General features: G+C 31.2%; 1 protein-coding gene across 1 annotated transcript in view; it reads right to left on the minus strand.

Moving 5' to 3' along the window:
- Window positions 1–1,007: 1,007 nt before the first annotated feature.
- The window catches only part of LOC109049302 (solute carrier family 12 member 7-like), a 65,164-nt gene continuing 42,537 nt past the window's right edge, over window positions 1,008–23,634 (minus strand). Inside the window, 20 exon segments of the mRNA XM_042752473.1 lie at window positions 1,008–2,719; window positions 3,530–3,663; window positions 5,313–5,327; window positions 6,707–6,882; window positions 8,439–8,555; window positions 9,248–9,355; window positions 10,451–10,582; window positions 10,656–10,822; window positions 10,928–11,123; window positions 12,362–12,530; window positions 15,016–15,120; window positions 15,256–15,375; window positions 17,432–17,530; window positions 17,609–17,727; window positions 18,997–19,171; window positions 20,691–20,761; window positions 20,928–21,022; window positions 22,160–22,324; window positions 22,759–22,815; window positions 22,818–22,972. Coding sequence (XP_042608407.1) covers window positions 2,628–2,719; window positions 3,530–3,663; window positions 5,313–5,327; window positions 6,707–6,882; window positions 8,439–8,555; window positions 9,248–9,355; window positions 10,451–10,582; window positions 10,656–10,822; window positions 10,928–11,123; window positions 12,362–12,530; window positions 15,016–15,120; window positions 15,256–15,375; window positions 17,432–17,530; window positions 17,609–17,727; window positions 18,997–19,171; window positions 20,691–20,761; window positions 20,928–21,022; window positions 22,160–22,324; window positions 22,759–22,815; window positions 22,818–22,972 — 2,467 coding nt within the window. The 3' untranslated portion in view covers window positions 1,008–2,627.

A 23,634-nucleotide genomic window follows, 5' to 3' on the forward strand; every position in this document is an offset into this window, starting at 1 on the left:
CAAAGAAAGGGAAATCTGTAACTGTACACATGTATGTTGAATCGGTTCAAGAACCTTCAAGTCCTTTAAAAATAAAAAAAACAAAAATAAAAACTCCTCAAAGTTTCCATTTGCAAAGACAGAAAACTATGGCATGTAGAATGAATGACAGAAATGACCACGTGAAGTAAAATAAAAACATATTTAAAAGAAAAACAACACAATATCCTCAGATTTTCCATGCCCTAATATTCACAATTTGCTCTAAAGGGAAGCATTCACCAAAGATGAGCAGTGCTTAAACTACATCCTCAGAGAACATAAGATAAGACGATCTATGCACACCCAACTGTCTCCTCTACGTCACGACACACTGTAGAAAATACAGTAATAATGTCCTGGTAACAAAACACTGCACCGCTAACAGGGGTTTCAGAGAAACTGCCGGGTATAAACACTGAGACGGACCTTCAGCATCTCAAACTGATGGAAACAAACCCACTGAAGGAGCAGCAGCTGATGCGGTTTATTTATTTTTGGCACACATCTTCCTATAACTCTGAATCAGATGCTACCATTCAAAAGTCTCCTCTGCTCACCAAGGCTGCATTTATTTGATCAAAAACGCAGTAAAAATGTGAAATACATTTAGAATTTAAAATAACTCTTTTCTTTGTGAATATGTGATTGATTGTAATTTTCAGCATCATTACTCCAGTGTTCAGTGTCACATGATCTTCAGAAATTATTCTAATATGCTGATTCGCTGCTCAAAATACATTTATGATTATTACCAGTGTTGAAAACTGTTCATATTTTTGTGGAAACCATGACTTTTTTTCCCCCTAGGATTCTTTGGTGAATAGAAAGTTTAAATGAACAGCATTTATTTGAAATAGAAATACTTTGTAACATTATAAATGTCTTTACTGTCACTTTTAATCAGTTTAATGCATCCTTGCTAAATAAAAGTATATTTATTTTGAAAAATAAATAAATCTTTTGAACGGTAGTGTAAGTTACATGTGACACCGTGTCCTAACCAAGATGAATTAATGCAGAAAACAAAAGTCACAGCCAATCAGAACACATCAGCTGTTTAATATGCAGTGATTCTGGACCAATCAGATGCGTCACAGTGGATAAGACTTACTGCTTGTTGCTTTATCACCTGGTTAGGACACAGTGTATAAGAAAAAAACAAGCAACAAAAATAAAATGTAAATCTTTCTAAAATTGCTTTCTGATTGTCCAAATCTAAACACAATCATTTCTAAACCTGTTTAAGATGAAGTGTGTCATTTCCAAACGTAAAAGGTTTTTCAAACAAATATTAAACACTCCCCCAATTTGCTATTGGTCAGAAACCAATAGCTCTGCCCCCCAATTTACTCCATTGGTTGAGCAAATGTCCAGCTCTCGTCACTCAAACAAACTGCAGTTCCAGTTGATGCCACTAGGATTAACACACTTCAGCTTCAATCCTAACAAATTGCTTTCGTTAACTAGTCGCTTTTAAACTTTTCTCTATTAGTAATGCCGGTTAATTAAGGATTCTCCATGTTTAACATCATGAATGTCAAGACAAAGACTAAATTTCATTCCAGCTCATGGGAAAACACATTTATTGCTGAGAGAAGTAGATTTCGCAGTGCTGGTTCTGATCATCAGCAAGCATTGTGCTGGACAGGTTATCCGTGCCCTGTGCTTTCATCACACGATTAACGGAAAAATCTAATAAAAAAGTGCAAATACAGCTGAAATCATCCCAGTTAAACTGATTTCTGTGATTCATGCCGAGATGAAGCCAAAACAAAACCTCGGTACTCAATGACGAGACCAACTATTATGGCTTTTCTCCTTATACGCTGTTCGCGTTAAACATTTCAACTTTTATAACACAAAACCCTCGACAAGTGGACGTCACGCTCGGCTAGTGATGACTTGATAATGAATAAAAGTTATTGCACAATCCGTATCGTGAAGTCTGTAACGTCATCCGTCACATTCATCATCCGCGCTGCATTATTGTTAAAATTAGCCGACGTGAAAAACTCAAACATTCCTTTGATAACAGTAAAAGTGCGTTTTCGCAACTCAGATATGGATTTGCCACAAGAATACACTCGTTTCACAGCCTGGTTCGCTAAAAGTAGATGTTATTTTGGGTATTAAGCGACAGCTTGAATCGTAGCTGGCATACACAAATAAAAAGCAATGCAGAATGGAGACGAGCGGATCGATATTAAACAGGCATTAGCAACAAACTCAAATTTTACTTTAATAAAACACACCTGCTTTAAGCCTTCGGATCGTACGTGGTTCAAAAAGTCTTCAGCTTCTTGAAAAACCAAACGATGTTGCACAATAAACAGACATAAAAACTAGACTGTACGAACACACAAAAGAAAACAATAAAAGAGTCATAAATTAAAGTGTCGCGTTACGAATCGGATCATCGCTCGTCTCGGTTTCGTCACGTTGTCTCTCTTCAGGAGGGCCGCAAAAGTCAATGTCCTGTAATGAACGCAGCGGGACATAACGCCGCTGTAAACCCCGACCGCTAGCTTTCTCCATGATGTCCGGCTTTGCTGTGGGAAAAATAAAAACTGAATTCCTGCCTGCGGGGCGTCGTGCTACAATCCGCTTTATGAGTATATGGTGATGACTTCACGACCGCCGCCGCGCACCAACAGGACCCGGTTGAGACCCTCCATCAAAACCTCCAGAAACTCCATGTCTGAGTCGCATCAGTCAAGGAAAAACTTTGTGATTAAAATGATATATATACATAATGTGTATATATTACAAATAAACACAAAAAAACATTATAAAATTTTTTATTTTTTATTTTAAAATGTTAAACATTAAAAAATAAAAACATAAATTGTTATCAGAAATGTTGAAAATGCTATTATAATTTGTACTAATATGTAGAGTTGCATTCAATTTTGTTATGTTTTTTTTTTATATATTACAATTTAGGTTTAATCTATTTATTTCAGCTTGTATTTAGTTTCAGTTAATAAGTTTAGCCTTAAAAATTAAACTTATTTCATTTAGTTGCTTAAATTTGTTTTATATTTAATATTAATATTAATATTTTTATTTTAACTTAATTAATCTTAAAAATTTTGAATTAGCTATTATTATTTTTTTCATTTAAATTTTCTCTTTTTTATTATTTTTTAAATACTACTTAGGTTTAATGTCATATTAAATTTTATCTCACTCTTTTTTATTTTTTTTAATTTACGGTAGTTTTAATGTTTTATAATTTTAAGTTTAATGTATTACTACTTAGGTTATATATATATACCATATATAAAAATACATTTAATGTATTACAAAAAAAACACACATATTTATATATCTATATAATAATAATAAAAATATAATAAAATATAGTATATAATTTTTGATAACAAAAATAACCCATATCCACCTCTGTTTATTAACAATAATAACCCTGATTCATCTGTGGCTCATCCACTCAGATTCCGAGATTAATCTGTTTTCATCAAAGTGTGCTCTGTCAGTGTAAGGATACAGTTTTCATCGCCGCCTCTGTTCTTGGGTGGTCCAGGCATGTTGAGGAGCACCAGATGAGCTCCCTGAGACTTATTGGCCACCACTTCATTGAGTTTGATGGCCGTGTGCATGCAGCGCACATTAGACTGATTCCTGCGACACACAGCCATGTGATGAAGGACAGAAACAAGAAATAAAAGTCATTGCAAAAAAAAAACAAACAACAAATAATCATCTTTTTCTGCCTCACCGTACACTCCAATTATAATATAAATTCAGTGTTTGCAAAGCACAGCCTCATATTCATCGTTTACTGTGATCTCTGAGGTCAAATGCAAATGCCTCTATTATTACAGTGATATTTGATTTGGATTGTTCAATGGTTATTCAGTAGTCAAATATTTGTGTATAATAATGCTAAACTGTACAGTGTAACACTTCATTGTCCAGGAAAGCTGTGCTTTAAATAATACATAAGCTTTGCAATGCTGCTGAGTATGGCATTATAATTGCATTTGCACTTTAATTCAAGCATTGGTTACATTACATATTAGTTAAATAATAAAGCCCTATTGTGGTTAGTGAGCACACAGCTCATACACAACACCCAAATCAAACACAAAAGCCCTCAAATAATCATTAAATTAAACATAATAATCTTTTTTAAAAGATCATAATATAATATGTATACAGTCCAAAATAATAAAAAAAAACATGTTCAAAAAACACATTATTTTTTCAAATACTGCACATTAGTGTAGGTCCTCTATGCCCCGCCTCTCTCAAACCCGTCGTTTTCTACAAAGTCCCTCCTTCTAAAGATTCCTAAATGCATCTACTTTCGGAAGGCCAAATAAAGTGCTTTTTCTTTCTCTTAGATACACACAGCATCTCCCTGACATGCTGCTTCAACACTAACTGCTACTGAAACTATGCCTTCTTTCTTTGCGTGAACATCTGGGCGGCATTATGCAAATATTTCCACACAGTGATGTAGAGATGTGGGGGTGTGTTTAAACGAGGCGTTTTAGGGGGGCGTGGCAGAGTCTTGACTTTTATAAAGAACATCTCTTTGGATTTGAGACTTTAGTCTTTGCAACTTTACAGATCTTCTTTATGCACCAAGAGCTTGTAACTCTCCAAAGAGAAAGGAAAAATTTAAATCACATCATATGACCCCCTTTAATGATGACATCACAAATATGCCACACACACACAAAAAAAAAATCTAAACTTGTGCTCCTCAGCGCCACCTGGTGCCAATCAATAAACCACAGTAAATATACCAAAAAACAATTATTTGTATATTACAATTATTTTATAATATTTTAAATACAATCAATAATAATACATTTTTTTTACAATAATATTAAAATATTTTTATAATATATAATAAAATAAATTAGTATAATAAAACAAATAATAACAAATAATTTTATAAAAAATATTTATCTAGAATTTATTAAATAATTTAGAATTAAATTATTATTATTATTGTGAAATAATGTTTTAAAAAAACATTAATTGTAATTTTAAGATTATCCTTGGCACAACAGGTGAAGCACAATGATTCTTGCATGTGGCAAAAATTGAGATCATGCTGCACATATCAGCGTCTGCAGCTCTCGGGACGAGCGGGGATGGACGTGAGGGAATGCTGGGACATAAACACATGGATGCTAACACACATATCAAAGCTCATATATAAACATATATGTATGAATAATCCAGTGTGCTGCAGGGTTTGAGACGGGACAGTTACAGACGGACAAACAGCTACAGTACAGAGAAATGTGACTTACAGACTCTCCCATTCGCTAGAAGGAGGAAAACAGGACAGAACAACAGAGACAGGCTTAAACACCCACACCATCACAGAAATCTCTCACAGCAACAGCCCCTATGTTTATGACAGCTTTTCAGTTTGTTTGCCCAGCACATTTTTTTTTTTTTTTTTTTTTTTTGATAATTCTTCTCAAATAAATCATAGGAAAATAGGATCTTAATAAAAAGTATGTTTGGGACAGACTTGCATCAACCTTTAGATCACATTTTAAAATAAAGTAATAAGACAATTCATGATAACAAACACAATAAGTACATAAATATACCACAAAGGCATTCATGACTTTAAATAAATAAATGAAAAATATTAATATGTGACCCTGGAGCACAAAAGCAGTCTTAAGTCTCTGGGGTATATTTGTAGCAATAGACACAAATACATTGTATGGGTCAAAATGATCCATTTTTCTTTTATGCCAAAAATCCTTAGGATATTAAGTAAAGATCATGTTCCATTAAGATATTTTGTAAATTTCCTACCATAAATATATCAAAACTTAATTTTTGAATAGTAATATGCATTGCTAAGAATTCATTTGAACAACTTTAAAGACGATTTTCTCAATATTTAGATTTTTTTGCACCCTCAGATTCCAGATTTTCAAATAGTTGTAATATTATCCTATCATAATAAACCATACATCAATGGAAAGCTTATTTATTCAGCTTTCAGATGATGTATAAATCTCAATTTCGACCCTTATGACAGGTTTTGTGGTCCAGGGTCACATATTTGTTTATTTCTGGTTGTATTTGTTGTACTTCCTTTAATTTATGGCGATTTAAAAATCTTTGTCACAAATTTACTATGAAAAAAATCACTGTGTTTTGTCATTCACATCATAAGATTTCTAAGGTAAAATACCTGTAGGCATTACAATAATGAAAATGTTGAGAAATGTGCTGAAATGTTATGAAAATAATGCCAAAATATCCCAATCGTCCTATAATAAATAATTATTAATTTATCTTTTTGCCTAAATCACGATCTACATGTTTTTGTGAGATTTCCCTCTTAAATCATTTAACCTATTAGTATCATCACTGAGAGGAATATTACTATTAATCTTATATGAAGACCAAAACCATGTCAGTAAATCTAATGGGCAGATGTATATGAATGGAGAAACACAGACACGCAGACACATGGTGGACGTGTGACCGTTATACACGATGACAGACACACTGTGGTCATGCAGATCAGATGCAGACTGTGTCCTGAAATACCCAGCAGCCTTTGGGCTCGTGTCTGAACATGCAACCTTTCCCTCTTTACATCCCAGTATTAAACCCACGAAGCACCAAACGCTGCAGTGCTGCAGACCAGAGTCAGTGTGTTCAGGTGACTTACGGTTTCATGCTGAACAGGTCTCGCACCGCCATGTTTGCGCTGTGGTCTCGGTTGCGGTTGCGCTCGGTGCAGAACTTGTCTTTGGTCCAGGTCATGTGGACTCGCTCCGGTGACACGTCGGGCTTGTCGTTCAGAGCCGCGTGAGACGCCGTGTTTCTGTCGTGGATCAGCTGAGCCTGTGCAGTTACCACAATCACACATTAAGACTTATTTTAATTTTCTGTGTATCTACAAACTGCTTCTTAAATTATGTAAACAACTGTTATGTATCTATATTAAATGGTACTTCAATGCAAACAATTCTATATACATGCAGAGCATGTCAGATTAATGTTTTAGTTCGTCTACTATGCAGACTACACACATGCAACTTAATCAGACTGACAAAATCCAACAGACAACAAATCATACAAACATGTAATAGCAATAAAAAAGATAAATAAAAAATTAAAAATAAACAAATAAATAAACGAAAAAATGGGGGAATGAAAGGAAAAAAATAAATAATAAATAATGTGTTTATTTATTACCTATTTATTTATTAATTTATTTATTTATAGTCAAAACTAAATGGAGAGAAATTAGAAAATGAAAGAAAAGGGAAAAAAAGGAAAATAAATATATAAAAATTATTATTATTATTTTAATTTGTAGTTCAAAGAACAAGAAATATAAAAGGAGAAATTAGAAGAAATATAAAAACAAACAAATAAATATATATATATATAATAAATAAAATAAAAAAGTATTTATTTATCATTTATATATTTAGAAACATGATGGAATGAAAGGAGAAAAATAAAGAAAGAAAGAAAGAAGGAAAGAAAGAAAGAAAGAAAGAAGAAGAAAGAAAGAAAGAAAAGAATGAAAGAGAAAGAAAGAAATAAAAAAGAGAAATAAATAAATAAAGAAAAAACTAAATGGAGAGAAACATGAGAGAATGAAATTATTAATTATTTATATATTTATTTAGAGTCAAAACTAAATGGAGAGAAACATGAGAGAATGAAAAAAAAAAGTATTTATTTATAGCTAAAAGGACAAGAAATATAAAAACAAATAAACAAAATAAATAACTAAAAAAAAAAAGAAATTAATAAACATTATATAAATAAAGAAGAAAAATAAATAAAAAAAGAAAAATAAAGAAACAAACAAACAAATAAATGAATGACTTATTAATTATTTATATATTGATTTACTAAATGGAGAGAAATATGAGAGAATGAAAGAAAAATAAAAAACAAAAAATTAAATAAACGAAGTATTTATTTATTTATTTATAACTAAAAGGACAAGAAATATCAAAGGAAAAAGGAAAAGAAATATAAAAACAAATAAATTAAAATAAATTAAAGTATCTATTTAGCATTTATATATTTAGTTAGAAACATGATGGAATGAAAGGAGAAAAATAAATAAGGAAAAAAAATGAATGGCTTATTAATTATTTTATATTTATTTATAGTTAAAACTAAATACAGAAAAACATGAGGGAATGAAAGGAAAGGGTCGTTCACGTTCACGTGGGGTCACAAGAGTTGTCGTGCATGATATGATGACATCACTGACACATGCATGATGGGAAGAGGTTTCTGAAGGAGGAGCTACAGAGCCGATGCAAACACTAATGCACACATTAATCAGTGTAAAGGAAGTAAGCGATGATCTAGTTCTTCTGGCTCTGTAATCCAGGACGCTGGTTTTAGGATTGGGTCTTTGAATTCACTACCTCGTCTTGTTTATCGTCATCTAGATGGGCGTTCTGGTTATTGACGGCCGAGCCGTGAGCGCCGCTCTGGTTCTTCCTCCGAATGGAGCTACGCGACTCATCCGTGATGCTTTGAATCTGAGAGACGTGTTTCCCAGATAGCAGCAGAAATGAAAGAGGACCACAAGTCACACAGCGCCACCAGTCCAACATTATTAACCACAGATATTCAGATGCTTCAGAATCTCAGGAAGAAATGTCTGGGGCATTTTCACCATTAATTAAAAATAAGAAAACATTTTTTGCACAAGGAAAAAGAAGCTTATTTAATATTATAATTTAATATATTTAAATAATAATAAATAATAATAATAATAATAATAATAATAATAATAATAATAATAATAATAAATAAAATATAAATATATATATTTAGACTATTTATACATGTAAATTTTTTAAATAACAAAAAATTATACATATATAATATAAATTATATATGCTTAAATGTACTTTGCAACTGTGCTTAATTTATTATACATATATATATATATATATATATATATAGATATATTATATATATATATAGTTAGACATTTTTAATTTAATATTTGTATTATTTTTATATTTTATCACAAATTATTATTTTGTATTAAATCTTAATACAAAATATAATTTCTTATTTTTTTCTTTTGATTTTAGAGTGAAATATTTGGACATTTCTTGATTGTTTTGGTGAGATTCAGCCATGTAGCATTAATGAAGACACTAAAAGCAAATATGGTCACTGCATATTCCTTCAGCACAGAGCGAGTGTCATGAAGCATCACCTCTCGCTCGCGCTCCGTCCTCGACAGCTGCATCTGCTTCAGCATCTGTGAGCGCTGCTCCATCACCAGCGTCTTCTCGTAGGTGAACGCTGAGATGTCACTGTCATGCTGGAGTCACAGAAACACAGAGAAACCCTCTCAGTTACACCAGAGGAGCAGCCTCAACATAAACATATAAAAAAATTATCAACAACACATAGAAAATCAAAAAGGTTTTCAGTGAAAATTAAAGCTGTGTTAAAGAAAATAAATGATTGCTATTGCATAATAAAATAACAGCATGTTTATACTGCATAATAAAAAAAAAAAATTATATTAAATATATGTAAAAAGGTATATTAAAAATATATTTATATGAACAAATGTAAATATTAATTAGCATGCCACATAAATTAATAATAATATTAATTCAATATGTAGCAAAAACAAATAGTAGTACAATTTAATAGCAAAATTTTAAAATTAATATTAAATAATACATTTTATATAAATTAATACTACTACCACTACTACTATAATATTATTTAGCAATAATAAACAATTAAAATAATCACAATATAGTGCAATAACATTTTCAAGTACTATAATTTTAAACAAATTACTACAATAATATAATATAATATAATATAATATAATATAATATAATATAATATAATATAATATAATATAATATAATATAATATAATATAATATAATATAATATACTGGAGCACAAAAGCAGTCTTAAGTCTCTGGGGTATATTTGTAGCAATAGTCAAAAATACATTGTATGGGTCAAAATTATTGATTTTTCTTTTATGCCAAAAATCATTAGGATATTAAGTAAAGATCATGTTCCATGAAGATACTTTGTAAATTTCCTACCATAACTATAAAACTTAATGTTTGATTAGTAATATGCATTGCTAAGAACTTCATTTGAACAACTTTAAAGATGATTTTCCCAATATTTAGATTTTTTTGCACCCTCAGATTCCAGATTTTCAAATAGTTGTATCCTCCTAGCAAATATTGTCCTCCTAACAAACCATACATCAATGGAAATATTATTTATTCAGCTATTATATTTTTTCAATTTTGAAAAATTGACACTTAAGACACTTAAGTTTTGTAGTCCAGGGTCCCATATAATATATTTTGCAGTCCTGCTGCACAACAAAACCAGCTTTACATCCTGATGCCAAGAAACATCCATCTCCTCACCATTTCCACGACCTCCACCTCAGCATTCAGACGAAGGTGGTAGAGGAACATCTGCAGGTCTTTCTTCATCTGGATGCTGTTGTCATCCAACTGAGCCACGGTGAAAATGCGCATCTTGCACTTCCTCCAGACCTGAGAGACACAGAAGAGCATTAAAACGCACGTTTCATCCAGAAGTGCTGTAACAGTTCACCGAGAGCCGTACCTTGTGCTGCTGCAGCAAGAACGGCAGGAGCATCAACAAGCCTCCGTCATGAACGATCCACCACACGTCGATGGTTCCTTCAGCGAGACGCTCCTGATGAGGGAAGCTGTCCACGTTCTTGGCCACCAGCAGGGCCTGATGGGCGGCAGTGGTCTCTCGGATGGTTTCTGTGGAGGAACAGATCACACGGGTCCTTCTTTACGCTCGTCGAGGTTTCTTTCTCTTTAAATGAGTCACAGCAGTAAGGTTCGGATATAAAGTCAGACTCAAACCTATGAAGTTCTTCCAGGACTGCGGGTCACTGGACTGTTTCCAGTTGGTGGGCCAAGCCATCAGAACAGAGTTGTGCTTCATTCCTCCGAGTCCGGCTGACTGGATGAGGTGAGAGAAGCCGTCGCGCAGGTTTGACGACACCACAACATGACAGAAACCCTTCGTCTTCTCTGAGGCCATGGCTGATTTGATGCTCTGCAGTGTAGAGAAATAATCATTTTTTTTAGAACAGCTGAGCAGTCATCAGTTCTCTCTGTGGCCACTAGGTGTCAGACTTTAATGACTGGATCTGCTGTGAAACCGCTTTACTCAGTTTATCTGAGGACAGAAACTGCCTTGACATTGTGTCATTGACTGCTTGTACTGTGTATGTTGCATATCAAGCCATAATCACTTTACATAAGAGGGATTCTTCCATTAGAATCGTCCCCCTGGTTTTACAAAAAACAAGCTGTGATTCTAGCTACAAAGGGAACATTATAATAAGTGTTAAAATCTTCTCAGTTCGTTCTTCTTTATTTTTAAGAATGCTGAAAAGTTCAAATGGCCAGTATTCCTCGACTCAGATATTCTATAGATATGTAGATATGTATAATAAATTTATGAAAAGAGCAGTGATTCAAGTTTTTAAAGGGGAGATAAGATACAAATCGTAAAAAAAAAAAAAAAAAAAAAATTATATATATATATGCTATATATATATATAAAATAAAGTATATAAAAATTATATAAAAATTATCTAAAAATTAAAATACTATTTTAATGTATCAAATTAATACAAAAATAATAATAAAAAAATAAAAATATATTATAATTCAAAAATGTGTTAAAAATGGCAAAAATAAGCAGATAATAATTTATCTTATTATTGTCTTTTTAATTTCTGTTTTCTTATTTTTAAGTTTTTCTTCTCATAATCTATACTTAGATGTACACTAAAAAAAACACAAAAAAAAAAGATATTTTCAAAAATAAAAAAAACTTCTTCCCCCTATAGTTTTTCCACACTTTCGTGAAAATACTTTCACAAAAAAACAGGTAAAAAAAAGGATAGATGATAAAATAAAAACATATATTAGAATTATATAAATTATGTAAATAAATTAAATTACTATATGTATTAAGTAAATTAAAAACAACAATAAAAACAATAAAACATAATAAAACGAGTCCATTTTTAATGTAGCAACAATAAATAATTAAAATATAAAGAAGATAATAATTTTAAATTCTTATTATCGTATTGTTAATTACCTGCTGAGATGTCAAACTTTCCAGAATTTATTTTATACACAGAATCAATATAAAAAAGATAATTTTGACTGACATTTTGTGTACGAATCATATTCTTCCTAAAATAATTTTTAATTACTAATCTTTTTTTTTTCCTCCAAAAGGTTAATTTGAAGTAGTAGACTTCAGTAGAACTAGACCTGTTCTGCTCTCTTGGCGTCGCTCTCTCTGCTGAGGAACGTTCCCTCCAGCACTGACCCCACGATGGTCAGACCTTTGCCTGCTTTAAGCTGCGTGGTGAAGGACAGGAGACGAGGGTGTTTCACAGACAGCTCAGAGTCCAGATTGAGCAGCACCAGCAGCTGAGGCCTGGACAGCACACAAACATTGTACACACACATATATATATAAAACTTTACAAAATTCACTGAAGATCTGTTGTGTGAAACTGCATGTAATGAACTTTTAGATGTTCTTCATGCTTTAAAATACACACTGTAATGCATCTTTTCCTAACCACGGCTATAATTCGATCTAATACTTACCTATTCATGATTACAGCTTTATATAGTGCAGTGCATATGTGTTTTAATGCTTTATGTTCCCGAATAGTATGCATTAGTGCATAACCTTGGTTACAATTATTTTCAAGAACCGCTGACTCAAAGCTGGATTGAATCTAGGGATAATGCAGTGAAAATGAAGGCATTGGAAAAGATTCTGAGCTCTGAAATCAAGCTGTCGAGGTTTTTGCGGCTCAGGATTAAAAGCTTACGCGGGACTATCAGAGGTGTGATGCTTTCAGGAGAATGATGTTAACCTGAGGCTAAAAGTCAAAAGCTCAGAGGATCTGCCATTATCATTAATGATTTACTCTTTATCGAATCCAGAAAAAAAAAAGTGTTTGAATAAAATCCATTAAAATAATTCCAACTGGGGTTATTCTAGTGCAGGTGGGAAATGATTTCACAAACTCATTCTGATCAAACCGAGCCGTGAAACATGGCATTTTAATATCATTAAGATACCATTAAGGTTTTTATTAATAATTTGACTTGTTTATTGTTTTTTGCATTTATGTTTTAGTAATTTATTTCAGTTAACATATATTTGAATCATATTTAAAACAATAGACATTTTTTTTAAATTAATTTATTAATTTATAAAAATTAACTGTTTTTTTATGTTTTTATTTATTTTTATATTTTATTTTTATTTTATTTTATATATTTTATTATTTTATTATATTTTATTTTTTATTTTATTTTATTTTTACTGATTTTAGTTAACTATAATTTTACTTTTAGTTAACTATAATAACTCTGGCTCTTGTGAGATGTGATCAGTGGTGTTATTCTTGAATTATCACTGAGATTTATTTATTCATCAAAATGCATAATTAAATTTAAACAAAAATATGTTGAGAAATGTTGCTTTGGCAACTAGCTGAAATTTTTTATTTTTATATATATATAGTTTTTTGAAGTTGCTTTGGCAACTAGCTGAAATTTCTTAAATAAATAAATATATATAACAATTATTAAAAAAAAAACTTTATATAACAATAATTTTTATATATATATAGTTTTTTTCTTAAATAATTTATTTTAGTTAACAATTATTTTAACAAAAACTTTTTATGGTTTTAATTTTAATTAACTGTAATAATCTGAATCTGATGGACAGACTGCCATCATGTCAATCAAAGTGTCTCGAATGCATACTAAAGAGGTTTAGACACAGGACAAACTCAGAAGGCCTTCAGTGGGGATCGTCCGCCCGCTCACAGATGTCCCAGAACAAAACCCAGATGAGTTTCTGCTGGCGTGGATTAGAGGCGCTGGGACGAGGAATGAACAGGTTTGACCTGATTCCTGAAAGACGGCTGAAGTTTCATCGCAGCTCATTGTATGCAGGTTATTTAATCCATCAAAGATTACTGAGAGCTCTGGGAAAAATCCCAAACTGATTCTCTCTGGATTACACCACAGGAGAACCGGTGAAGAAAGAAAGATGGTATAGAAATGTGTTGACTGCCAGTTATATTCTGATATACTTTTATTCTTTAGGTTGGCTTTTAACTGGTTTTACTGTTTGTTTCTATTTTTTCTTTTCTTTTTTTTTTTTATTATGTTTACTACTTCGTGATGTTTGCATCATTAAGGTTGGTTAAAAAAAATTAAACTATTATAATTTTTTTTAATTCACTGAACTTTCCAAAACATAGTAACATTTAATACATTTTATATAATAAATCTGAAAAAAAAAAAAAAAATTTAAAAAAAAAATATATTATATCTATATATATATATATATATAATATATATATATATATATATATATATATATATAAATAATAAAATCAAAAATAAATTTAACTTAGAGTGAATAAAACTTATATTGTGATAAATGACACTACTGTTTGAAAGTTTGGGCTCAGTAAGTTTTTTTTTAAATATGTTTGAAGTTTTTTCTGCAAGGCTGCATTTATTTGATCAAAAACACAGTAAAAATTTGAAATATTATTACAAATTAAAAATAACTGTTTTCTATGTGAATATAAAGTAAACTGTAATTTATTTCTGTGATGTGCAGCTGTATTTTCAGCATCATTCCTCCAGTCTTCAGTGTCACATGATCTTCAGAAATCATTCTAATATGATGATTTGCTGCTCAAGAAACATTTCTGATTATTATGAATTTTAAATACAGATTATTTGATGAATAGAAGGTTCAAAAGAACAGCATTCATTTGAAATAAAAAAAAATCTTACTGATCCCAAACTTCTGAGCATACAGTCCAGGTGTTTATTTTATAATGGATTTACTGGTTTGTGTATTTTGTGACCCTCACCTCCAGTTTTTGGTGTGCGGCGGCGCCTCCTCCAATCGAATGAGAGCGTATCGCGCCGCGTTGAGCGACAGACCGCGGATCCCGTCGCCCCACTCTTTCTCCGCCCTGAACACAGAATAAACATTGAGTTTAAACTCACAATGACACCGCAGTCATTCACTCAGTCAGATGAAGCTGTAATCAGCTTAGCGTCTGCACAGACTCGCGGCGTGGGCTGTAATGCACTTCTGCAGCTCTTACCCGCGATACTCGATGTATTTGTAGATGCATCCAGCGATGAGCATCGCCACCAGAGCATAGTACCAGGAGGAAATAAACATCAGAGCCAGACACAAACTCATCCCGAGAAACGAAAGAGTCCTGATGAAGGAGAACAGCAGCACCAGCTCAGAGGAAGCAGAAAATGAACAACTAGACAGCAATAAGAATTAATGGAAAGCAATAGAAATTGAGACATTTCTGCACCCTAACATTACCAAACATATTGAAAATTAGAATAAAAAAAAGAAAAAGACCCCAGTAATTTCTTGTTTCTCTTCTAGAGTTTCACAAGAGATCTCAATGTCAAGCGTTGTGTCATTCGGGTCTATTTTTATTTCTCCCGAGGGATTTCAGGAATAGCATCTGAGATGTTGATTCTTGTTAAATGGCATTAACTGAGATTCCAATTTCTTGAGGTATAAAAATAGCAACACCTGAGCAATGAGATGTTTCTCTGGGTAATATTACAGTGTATATATAATTCTTCAGTATTTACAAAGTCATTGCACTTTAGTTCCCCAGTTTTTGTATATAAAACACCTCCAAAGAGATTAAAATGAGTCATTAACTGAGTTGCCAGAATTGAATGGACTGTGAAAAAAAAAAATGCAAAAAAAGTACAAATAAACAGTATTAAAAAAAAGATATATATACAGTACAGACCAAAAGTTTGGAAACATTACTATTTTTAATGTTTTTGAAAGAAGTCTCTTCTGCTCATCAAGCCTGCATTTATTTGATCAAAAATACAGAAAAAAATGTAATATTGTGAAATATTATTACAACTTAAAATAATAGTTTTCTATTTGAATATACTTTAAAAAAATAATTTATTCCTGTGATGCAAAGCTGAATTTTCAGCATCATTACTCCAGCCCTTCAGTGTCACATGTAACATCCAGTCTATCACATGATCATTTAGAAATCATTCTAATATTCTGATTTATTATGAGTGTTGGAAACAGTTCTGCTGTCTAATATATTTGATGAATAAAAGGTTAAAAAGAACTGCATTTATTCAAAATATATATATTTTCTAATAATATAAATCTTCTTTACTATCACTTTTTATCAATTTAACACATCCTTGCTGAATAAAAGTTTTGATTTTATTTAAAAAAAAAAAGAAAAAAAAAAATCACTGACCCCAAATTACTGACCAGTAGTGTATATTGTTATTACAAAATATTTATATTTTAAAAACATAGCTTCTTTTTATTTTATTTTTTTTACTTTTTATTCATCAAAGTATCCTAAAAAAGTATCACATGTTCTGAAAAAATATTAAGCAGCAGAACTGTTTCCAACTTTGATAATGAATCATCATATTAGAATGATTTCTAAAGGATCATGTGATAATGATCCTAAAAATTCAGCTTTGCATCACAGAAATAAATGATAATTTAAAGTATAATAAATTTAAAAAAACTATTATTTTAAATTGTAATAATTTATCACAAATATTACATTTTTTTTTCTGTATTTTGATCAAATAAATGCAGGCTTGATGAGCAGAAGAAACTTCTTTCAAAAACATTGAAAATAGTAATGTTTCCAAACTTTTGGTCTGTACTGTATATATATATAAAATCTAAATAAATAAATACATACAATTATACATAAAAAATACAAACTTCCATTTAAAACAATCGGGTCAGTAACGTTTTTTTAAGAAACTTATACTTTTATTTATCAAGGATGCGTAAAGTTGATTGAAAAGTGTCAATAAAAAGACATTTTTAATGTTACATAAGATTTCTAGTTCAAATAAATGCTATTCTTTTGAACTTTATATTCACCAAATAATCCTGAAAGATTAAATGCATCATGGTTTGCACAAAAATATTGTGCAGCACAACTGTATTCAACATTGATAATAATCAGAAATGTTTCTTGAGCAGCAAATCATCATATTAGAATGATTTCTGAAGATCATGTGACACTGAAGACTGCAGTAATGATGCTGAAAATTCAGCGTTGCATCACAGAAATAAATTATCGTTTAACAGATATTCACATAGAAAACAGTAAGGTTAAATTTAAATAATATTTCAAAATTTTATTGCATTTTTAACCAGCCTTGGTGAGCAGAAGAGAGTTCTAAATCGAACTGACCCCAACTAAAGCCACACAGCAGATGTGTTGTGTCTCTCACCAGTGGTAGTATTTGAATCGCGGTCTCCAGTTGGGCGTCCTCAGCAGCGTCTGCAAAGCACAGGCCAGATTCACGAACAGATAACACATGAGGAAGAACCTGAAGAGAGACAACACACAGTCAAACACACAGTCTGTCGCCACACTGACGGAGACACAGCTCAGACATGAGGCTCACATGGAAAGGATTGGAGCCACGGCGTCCAGAGAAGCGATGAGAATCCCGCTTTCACAGATCACAGCCGTCAGAAGAAGAGCCCACGTCGGCTCTCCGTTGGCTTTTCCATGACCAAACACCTGAGAGACCAGCAGATGACAGTCAGAGCGCTGTATGGCTGCATATGTGGAGGCTTATGTGTATTATAACACTAGGACATGTGAAATTATTCAAAAGATATTGAATGAATAAACCTTGCCACACAAAAACACAGTATTACAGTTATTGCTACTATAATAAACCTTAGTAATCTGGTATTAACCAGCACTGTCATTAACAAAAATCAAATATTCTGAAAGCATCTTACACCATTTGAAGGAAATACCATTTTAATTTCCATATTTCCACTTAATTTTTAACCGAAACTAAAACTAATAAACTTTGTTCTTTAAATAAATTATGAAATGCACATCCCTGTTTCTATTGTTAAAAGAAAAAATCTAAAATAAAATTATTTAAAAAAAATCAAAATCACTAAAAAAAATCTAAACTAAAAAAAAATCTTAACTAAAAGTATTTAAAAAAAATCAGTTTCACTACTTAAAATAAAGTATTTAAAAAAAATCAGTTTCACTACTTAAAATAAAGCGGAAATTTAATATAAATATAAGATGAAATACTTAAGTGACTGACTGATATAATCTAAGTTTAATATGAAGTACTAAAATGACTAAAAACGAAATAAAAATAAAGCTTATAAACAAAAACTAATATAAGTGACTTAACTGACATATGCACATAACAAAAATACTAAAATCTAAAAATATTAACAATATAAGCTTAAAATTTTATATATATATATATATAAGCTATATTCAATATATATATATATATATATATATATATATATATATGTGTGTGTTACTGGAGCACAAAAGCAGTCTTAAGTCTCTGGAGTATATTTTGTAGCAATAACCAAAAATACATTGTATGGGTCAAAATTATCGATTTTTCTTTAAATGCCAAAAATCATTAGGATATTAAGAAAAGATCATGTTCCATGAAGATATTTTGTAAATTTCCTACCGTAAATATATTCAAAACTTAATTTTTGATTAGTAATATGCATTGCTAAGAACTTCATTTGGACAACTCAAAAGATGATTTTATTAATATTTAGATTTTTTTTGCACCCTCAGATTCCAGATTTTCAAATAGTTGAAATAGTTGCATCTCAGCCAAATATTGTCCTCCTAACAAACCATACATCAATGGAGAGATTATTTATTAGCTTTTAGTGATGCATAAATCTCAGTTTCAAGAAACTGACCCTTATGACTGATTTTGTGGTCCAGGGTCACATATATGATATCACGAGATATCTGATGCATATGTAGTGCGAATGATACCTCGAGGAAGGGCACGATCCCGTCCCGTGCAATGGCCTGCAGCAACCGGGGGGCGCCGGTGAGACTCTGAAGCCCCGCCCCACAGCAGGAGAAGAACGAGCCGATCACGATCACCCAGGGCGAGGGCCAGGACAATGTGCCAATAACTAAATTACCTTTAACAGAGTCTCCAAACCTAAAGAACAAAACCAAAAAAAAAAAAAATAAATAAATTAAACCACTTTATATTAATACAAAATACAAAAAAAAAAAGAAAAAAAATATAATTATATATATATTAGGAATATATAAATTTAGGAATCTTAGGGGGAAGCATGATTGTAGCCTATATAGTACACTAAAAAATGGCTTTGAAACAATTGATTTTATAATAGTATCAATAATTGAAGAAGCATTAGTATTTAAATTTTTTTAATAAACTTTATAAAATGAATCTATCTCTGATGTACAGTTCAATAGCAAAAAGTGTTATTGTTACATAAATCTATTAGAACTATTATAAATGTATTGTTAACTGAATTAAAGCAGAAATAAATATTAAATGAAAAACCATACGTGGGTCAAAGACGAAAAAGGGTTTAAGCATGAAAACAATAAGTGTAATAATGCTTTAAACTGTTGTTGCCCCCCACCCCCACCCCCCAAAAAAAACATTAATGTTTAATTTAATTGCAATTTGTTTTCCTGAGCAAAAAATAAATATCATACATTTTTCCTTGATTTACAGAAGACACCCACTAAAATCTATATTTACAACAAAAATCAATTTATGACATTAAAATTACTTTACTAATTACTTTCACCCCAAATACTAATTAGTTGTAATTTTATATTTTTTAAATTTACCACTATCCTAGTTTTTGCCCAATTATCAGTATTTTTTTTTTACTAATTTAAAATATAATCAAATTTAATATGCTCCCTTATTCTTTTATATATTTTAATATGTACACGTCAGAATAAGCATGTTGTTTTCACATAAATATTGTGTTAAATTGAATGACAATGTAACAATTTCAACCAAATTTTGACATTTTATTCTCCAAAAACTTTTTTGAAACCTTAAAAATATAAACTTTACTCATATTTAATGTGCTCTCTATGGACATAAATGTCTTTCAATGCAGACATCTTAATGTCTTTGACTAATGTATTAAAACTTTAATTCGCTGATTCTGTTGTTATTGATACACAAAACTAAAAATCTATTTTATAATAAAATATAGGTAAACAAAAATATTACTAATTTAAACCACTTAATACTGATATCTTTCAGTATTGAATGAAATATCAAAACATTTCACTGAAAAAAAAGGCTTTGAAACTATTTTTCACTCAGAAATTGCTAGTTAATTTCACAAACAATGGCAAAGAAACAGCAAGTAACACACTGAGGTGGAAAGACTGAAATAGTATTTTCTTGGAAAATTCACTCTAACAACCTTTGTTTCATTTCAACATTTTTTTTTTACAGTGTATCTGTGCATCTTTAGAACAAGTAATTGCTGTCTAGGTAGTTTTGGAACAGACACAAGCATTTTCCTGTGATATAATCTTGAGGTATTACATATAAAGAGTTCATTGACCGCAGTGCAGAGCTGCTCGCAAACAATCTGCCGTTATTAAAGTGGATTGCCTGTATGTTTAGCCAGGAAAATGAGGATATTATGAGTGGAAAATGAGAAGGCGCTCACCTCTCACTTATCACCAAACAACACACCCACTCAACGAACACGCCAAAAATCACCACACATCACAGATACAAGTTACACTGCTAAGAAAAGCAAACAGCATCTCGCCTTACACTCTCTGTCTCTCACAGACACAGTACTAACGGTTCAGGGATTTAGCTTTACAGCTGATTCAGTTATGATTCCAGTACATGGTTAAATATGTATCGTTGTAGACTGGTCTAGACTAAGGATACAGATGATGGTGGTGGTTGCGATGGCGAGGATGGTGCCGATGGGAATAGACCTCTGAGCATCTCTCAGATCCCCGGATCTGTTGGATCCAGCCATTATACCTGCACAGCAGAAACACATGCAGAAATTACATCTGTGTGCTTTTCAGAAGGTGAAATAAGATTCTTATCAGATGAGAAAAACATAAGTTACAGAGAAAAAAAAATTCAAAAATGCATGATTTCTTTGAGTCTAATTCAGTTTCATTCATTGAAATAAAGCTGAACTAAAAATATATATATATATATATATATATATATATATATATATATATATATATATACAAATATATACAAATATACACACTCACACAGACACACATATATATATATATATACACACTAGATGAAAAACCTAAACATAAATCAATAATTAAAATAAAATAAATTGAAGTACTAAAATGTAAATAAAATTAAAGACAAATTAATTAATTAAAGACAAATAAGAATAAAATTTTTTTATAAAAATTAAATAAAATAAAAAAATTAAAATGACAAAAGCACACAGCAAAATTACTAAAACTTATACTTAATTAAAAAGAAAACTGAAACTATACAATTTAAATGATAATAAATTCTACACTGTATACTTTATTACTATAATAGAAATAATTCTAAAATAACACTGGTTAGAGTTGGGGAAACCAATGAATTTTTATGAATTTCTCATTTAAAACCATTATTAATTAAAGAAACCATTCAAAAAAGTTTAATGAATTCAATTTGAATATATTACCCTTTTTTAGTAAAAATATAACTAATATATTGTAGGTATATAGCCTAAAGTAGTATTAATTTAATATTAATATTAAATAAAAATAAGGTTTTTATTGTTGTTTTATAGTGTTACACACATGTACAGGATAAAGAAAATTCCTTGTATTCATTTGGTGAAATTAAATGAATTTCTGTAGTTTGCATCAAATGTTTTTAATTGAACTAAAACAACCAATTGTTTCAAATGTCCCTCTGAAAACAAAATAAAATCAACCTTTAAGGTCACTTCAGAAGAGATGATATAATTAACACGATTACATCCCTCAGCTCTAATGCTTCAGTCTGTTATTACAGTAAGGTCATGTCCTGAAACACTATCGCTGTGTTTACAGGGAGTCCACCCGCGTCCTGCTGAGCTCACTGTGAATCTGAGAGCACTAGATAAGACAGATCAGGACCAGATCAGACTAGCTGTGAAGGTACCTGTGACGGAGGGGAAGTAGATTCCCACCAGCAGCGTGAAGAAGGCAGTGATGTCATTGACCACATACGGCATGTGTTTGTCCTGAGACGCGTCGCTCGCCGGCACCGAGGGCATGGCTTTCTCCACCAGCATGCCAGCAGGACCGTAGCTTCCCCACATGTTCTCTGTGCAAGTCGAAGAAAAGCTCAAGATGTTCAAAGCTCAAGCATGAAAATCTCTCATATGTCAGTAAAAGTACAAGCAAGCTGTGCAACCTTATTTTACTTCCATAATGTGACTTGCTTCCCAAAACCTGTTTTTTCTCGGTTAACCAATGAACCTTATACAATATTAATGTCAGGCCTGGCTTGTTAAATCCAGCAGGATCTGGTCTGGAGCAGGAGAATTCATCAATGACATTCAGAGCCACAGTGGCTTAATGAACAATCACTAAATACATGAGCGTATGGTGTATGATGAGAGAAGGTTTTACAAATACACACTGGGGTTAAAATGAATGCAAAACGGCACGTGCAACCTATTTTACTTCTTTAAAACGTATTTCAAGGTGTAACTTGGAGCATATTCAAGGTTATGTATATATAATAGAGGCTCTCACCTGAAATGACTCCGCTGGTGAGGCCGGGAATGCCCTGGATCTCGGTGACGTTAATTATTCATAACAACTCACTTCAACCTCCGTCCATCCACAGAACATAAAACAAAACATACCAAACACTCTCAATCACTCTAACATTTCTCTATTAATTCACTCTTCAAAAACCTCATCAAAAAATCCTTTCTGCAGGGTGCGGTTGCCCAACAAACAGACCCTGGAGAGGACAAAAGAGCCTTTACAAAGAATTCAAAGCACGAGCTGCACATTTAAATCAGAGTTTACTGTCAGGAGGCTTGTGGTCATTGAGAAAGCCTGTGTTCATCTGTGAAACAAACACTGCTGCGGATGTTTGTGGTTCAACAAAACACACAAAAACCAGAGCTGCCCGACACTGCTACAATCTATAAAGAAGCTTTGTTTAGTTTAAATAGGCAATGCTGTAAAACATACAATACAAGGAGGCTCCGACGTTTAAAATAAAAAAAAACAAAATAAAATAAAATAAAGTGCAAAAATATTAAAAATACAAAATAAATAAATAAATAAATAAATGTGCTTTTTCAGGTAAGTGAAATAAAGTAAAATAAAATAAAATAAAATAAAATAAAATAAAATAAAATAAAATAAAATAAAATAAAATAAAATAAAAATCTAGTCATTTTTAGGTAAGTGAAATAAAAGCGCTTAAAAAATATAAAATAAAATAAAAAATATATTTTTAGGTAAGTGAAATAAAAATAAATAAAATAAAATAAAATAAAATAAAATAAAATTAACAATAAAATATCTAGTCCTTTTAAGGCAAGTGAACAAACGTGCTTAAAATAAAATAAAATAAAAATCACGAATAAAATAAAATAAAAGAAAATAAAATAA

This window comes from Cyprinus carpio, chromosome B24, assembly GCF_018340385.1.
Source record: "Cyprinus carpio isolate SPL01 chromosome B24, ASM1834038v1, whole genome shotgun sequence".
Taxonomy (NCBI): Eukaryota; Metazoa; Chordata; class Actinopteri; order Cypriniformes; family Cyprinidae; genus Cyprinus; species Cyprinus carpio.